General features: G+C 31.2%; 1 protein-coding gene across 1 annotated transcript; it reads left to right on the top strand.

Annotated features, from left to right (window-relative positions):
- Positions 1 to 3,751: 3,751 nt before the first annotated feature.
- Positions 3,752 to 5,381, top strand: TRIADDRAFT_18497 (uncharacterized protein; the record flags this gene model as incomplete). Its single annotated transcript, XM_002108556.1, has 5 exons — positions 3,752 to 4,078; positions 4,225 to 4,317; positions 4,526 to 4,589; positions 4,774 to 4,931; positions 5,139 to 5,381. Coding segments are annotated over 5 exons (885 nt in total), but the record flags the coding sequence as incomplete, so codon positions are not given.

The following is a 5,381-nucleotide window of genomic DNA, read 5'->3' as shown; positions in this document are numbered from 1 at the left end:
AAAATGTAATAGCCTAATAATTCCAAAGTAACAGCGACTACGATCGAAATCAATATAATTATTTACAGACTACTTCCATTAACAGTATACTCGTTACCGACAATATTGACCTCTTAATGGTCGGCAAATATCTAGTAAAAGAGATTGATGTCATGACCTGTCTTGCACAAGCTAGAATTATGTTAATGCCTCACGGTAAAGGTTAATATTAGCAAGGTAATAAATTCTATGGGCCATTCTCTATCAATTTTCAACGATAAAAATTCGTTGCGCCTACATGATTCTATGTGTTTAGCAATTAGTGCTATTATTTGATCAGCAGATAATTCTTTATTTCTCGACAGTACAAAGGTTAAAACTCACGCATAACAGTAAAAAAATTATCAGTAATTATTAGGATTTGAAGTATACTCACTTCACGTTGCTACAAATTATGATAAATTACGGTATATAAGCACATGAGTCCTTGCGATTATAATTGAGTTGTAGCGAAATCTAGGGCTTGTTCGTATCAACTGTGTTAACGGTCATAATAATTTTCTTCTATCGCAGATACTGAAGATGGAATAGTATCACAGTGAATAAAATGGAATTATGCAATTATTGTAAATTTTATAATAAAAGCCATAATAATCAGAGATAAAAGATCTTCGACTATCAAGTAATTCATAAATGTACAAGATTTAAAGTACTAATGGGTAATGATTACCAAATTAGAAAAGTTATAAGCTGATTCATGTTAAGTGTATACTTGCTATTCTAATCGTAAATACATTAAATTGTTATTAGAATGCCCTGATTTAAGGGTAAAATTAAATTTAGCAACTTATTAAATTTGCAACCTTTAGAAACTTGAAACTTAAGAGAACCCATTTCCGATCAGAAAAGTAAAATGCTCATCAGTGTTTAAATAAACTGCTTTGGCATTCTCATCATATTAGGTAGTTACTGAAATCATCCGATTGTATAATCAAGTGACGACGTAAATTCTGAAATTTACGGAGCGAAAAAATTACTATCAATTTAAGTGATCAAATGGTCAACCTACGTTACACATAATTTATTATTTGGTATCGTATTAAAAAATCTTGAAGTAATTTAAACAGGAGTTAGGATTAAAATTTTGCATCCTTTATATAATCAGCGTTAAAGTTACACATTCTATTACTGTAATCATAAAAAGTAGGTGGGATGATCGTTACTATAGTTATTTAACTGCGAACATATGTATATTTATAATCTGTCTTATACAATTCTACTTAATATACTGTGTAAAAATATGATAGCACGATATTTGTCTGTAAAATACACTATTGTTGAAAAGAAAAGTCAAAATTAGACGAGCATTAAAGAGATGCATTTTATAACTCATTGACGACCCAAAACCACATTCATTAAAGTGTCATTTGAAGTCCATTTCCAGTCAAAAAGAGTTCGATAGCTTTGGTTAATCTTTTACGTGTGCATTGATAATATTATTATTAATTGAATAATAATTAACATCGATTAACGATGTGAATATAGCAAAGCATGATGAGCCTACTTACCTGCGGCTGCATAATTTGAAGGAATAATAATATAGTCATAATCAATACAAGCGGTCACCTGATACTTACTAAAACAATTATTAGGTGTCAAAAATTACGAGAAAGTTGCATGCAGCCTTATTTTACAATCCCCAAATGTAGCTCAAATGAAATACAATAGCATGTAACTTTATGTAACTTTTCTTATGTATCTACATGTAGCTCATCCTATGTGTACTTAGATGCCACGTGCTGTTTGGGCATTTATAAATTTATGCATCGTGATTTTAGTTCGTAAATTTTTTGGAAAGATCAGTAGCACGTTACCGAATTAAAAGCATGAATTTCATTCGTCAAATGCTGATTAATCTATTTCTTGTATCCTTAAGTTATACTTTGGCGCTAGCTGTGCATGGTGATCGTAAGTGAAGATATTCTAAATCTAATACTTTCTGACCTTGCTTTAACAAATCTCTTTAAAAAACTGATTCTCATTCAAAGATTCTAGGCAGTCACAAAGTAATCTGATTTGTGATACCATAAATGAGACAAGAGCAGCAATGCTTTCCTAGGAAGTCTTACATAGTTAAATCTACATTGTAGAACCGAAAACTAATAGCGTCTATAATCTTCATTTACAAGAGTGTCTCATAATATAGAAATTAGTTCTTAGCGTTTTAACTTAAAACAATCTAGATCATTTTGGTAATTGCTTGTATGACATAACTTTGAAAACTGAAAGCTTGAGGCTATCTCTACGTAGCAGGATTGTATATCATGCATCTAAGTTATTATATAAATATTCAACATTAATTGCTTATAATAGAAAATATTTTTAGCGTCAATTGCAATTGCGAGGTTATTGTCCCTATTTTGTTTGAATTGTCTATTATATATTTTTCTAGTCATATAGCTTCTGGACATAACTTTGATTGTAAAAACATCGCTTGAGTATCAGCTTCGTTATGATGGTACCACTGCTCTTTTGCTAAGTTTTTTTACTTTAAATAATTAACAATTACTACATGATTAATGAAAAGTTTTTGTAGTTGTCGTGATGACATATCTATCACCTGTCTTATAATAAATTTAGGTCAAGATTGTAATTCCCATACGTACATACTTAGATTGATATGTGCATTATGGCACTTGTGTTAATATTTTTAGCAGCTAGAGCAGTTTAAGCATCCTATTAAATAGCATTAAGATGTTAATTGAACTGGACACCTACTCTAGATAATCCAAGTCAATACTACGGAAAATAAAATATTTCTAGTGAGCTACTAAGCTGATAATTACTATACTAGTGTACTTACAAATTCATATTCCGCACTAATATCTACATCATCAATTATTCGAGCAATGATGGTTCTTTAATGTAAATAATTCATGATGTCATAAAATTTGAAATTTTGTCTACACACAATGCGAGCTCATTAATATTTCTAGGCGTATCCTATTATTTTCCTATTTCAGTATCTTTCATGCTGATATATTATGTAAATTATATGAATAGGGGTGTATTTACAAATGCCGACAACTGACATAGAGTATATAAGACATCCTTAATCTTTCCTTTTGATAATATACTTCATGATGAGACAAGCATCTCTTGAGTCTGATCTATAAAATCGCTATTAATACAATTAGCTTGATAAATCTAAACATTTAGTAATCTGCGATAAGTGCCAAATTGGCTATTATGCATAATACAAGTACTAGACGACTCTTTGTGTATTAAATCGCTATATACGTACTAGGGGGGGGGGCGGTAATGACTGCATTTCGGACTTTAGTCGCATCTTATATGTAACTATTATCTGAAGATTCGCTAATCTGATTGCTTAACTGCGAAATGTATTCAAATGCTGAACAGCGATGTTATCTCCTAAACCACTAATTTATTATCTACTTTCCACTAGATGTCCACAATATATGTGCCTGGGACTATGCTGCTAAAGGTAAAAGCGATAAAATATATCATGTTATTATTAGATTCTCAAAGAGTATCTCAGAGTAAAATTAAAAATTTATTTCAAATATGTCATTAGTATTGCATTCAATTTATTATTAACTAATACTTGCTTTTATGCTTGTACTAACTTATAAACATAGATATCGATTTTCTTAAGTTATCTAATGAAAATAATGTGACCGATGACTATAATATACACATAAATATAACTTTATAGCCTACTTTCTGAATTTATTCCCGATACTTGCGTAATTTAGGCCCTAAAACTTGGCCACAGTGTTTCCAAGCATGTAATGGATATCTCCAATCGCCTATCAATATTGCTTACTCTGAGATTCAATACATCAAAGGACTTACTATAGACTTGTTTGGTTTCGAAGAAACGATTACTCAGACTTTGCTTTTATTGAATAACGGGCACACTGCACAAGTAAATATAGGAGGTCATACAACTCCAAGCATCTATTCTCCATTAACTAAAGGTAGATACCGATTGGTACAGTTTCACTATCATTGGGGACCAGATAATAGTGTTGGATCTGAAACATTTTTAAATAACTTGCAATATCCATTGGAGGTTAGCAACTTTTGAAATTGAGGTGCTTAAGCCTTATCAATAATAGCTGGTGCTAAATATGCTTAATCATTTGGAAACACTGATCTTGTCAAGGAAGTTATAAATTAAATAATTTATTATATACATTTATTCATATTCAAACTTAGGAGCATATCGTCTTCGCTAACATGCGCTACAAGGACTTTTTTGAAGCTGCCAATAGTTCTGATGGGCTTGCAGTACTCTCTAATTTATACAAAGTAAATTAATTAATGTAATCATTTCGGTATTCTTAGCAAAAATAGGTGGTTCATTATAGCTATAATTAGCTCTAATACTATCATAAATTATATCTATCTAGAATATATTCATATCTTATTAGCCAGAATTACATCAAGCTATATATATGTATATATATATACTGTACCGATTTAATTTAAATTCCCTTATTCTGACTTTGCTCTTCAGGTTGGAAAGTATAATAGTGGACTGAATCCAGTCATTAGTAATCTAAAGTATGTCCGATATCAAGGTATTTATATTTACTTTTTATGCAATTGTGTGCAGACATCCATACCGCTGTAAATATCATTAGTGCAAAATATTTTTAATACTATTAATTTTCAAACCTTAGTTTTTCATTTCATCATTACTTGTATTTAAACTTGCAGCAGTCCGCACGTATCTAAAGTTTATCTATTTTTGTTTACCAAAAGGGCAATCGCATTCCTTTAGCGGTCTAAAAATTCGTTCGATCGTTGATGAAGATGATGCAAGGTTTTTTGCCTTCAATGGGTCTCTAACTACGCCACCGTGTAGTGAAAATGTTGCCTGGCATGTTATGGCCGAGCCATTAGAGTTATCACAGGCTCAGGTGAGAATTTTATCATTTTATTGATTACCTTACTCACTGTGATGATGCTGAATGATTTTCTTGACTATCTAACTATACCACATCCGGTATTGTTCTGATCTATACAAGTATAATATAAGTATGCTATTAACTTAGATAGGATATTTTTATGTATTACCTGTTGCCATATGAATTGGAATAATAAATCGTACTTTTACTCATATATAGCTAGAAGAATTTCGAAAGTTATATTCAACCAATAACACCGTTGGCACACAAAATTTGGTACTCATCGAAAAAAATTTTAGACCTATTCAGATGTTAAATGGTAGGTCTATTCTAGCAAGTTTCGAATTTAACCAACCGACTGCTGGAACTGTAGGTGCTGCATTAGGCTTACATTCACGCTGGGCAGTTTTGGCCTTATTATCAGCGGTATTTATACCTACCATGTTTACCTTGTTCATTTAG

The sequence above is a fragment of the Trichoplax adhaerens genome, genomic scaffold (assembly GCF_000150275.1).
Source record: "Trichoplax adhaerens TRIADscaffold_1 genomic scaffold, whole genome shotgun sequence".
Taxonomy (NCBI): Eukaryota; Metazoa; Placozoa; class Uniplacotomia; order Trichoplacea; family Trichoplacidae; genus Trichoplax; species Trichoplax adhaerens.
The sequence above is the reverse complement of the archived record's forward strand: the minus strand, read 5'-3'. Positions and strand labels throughout refer to the sequence as shown.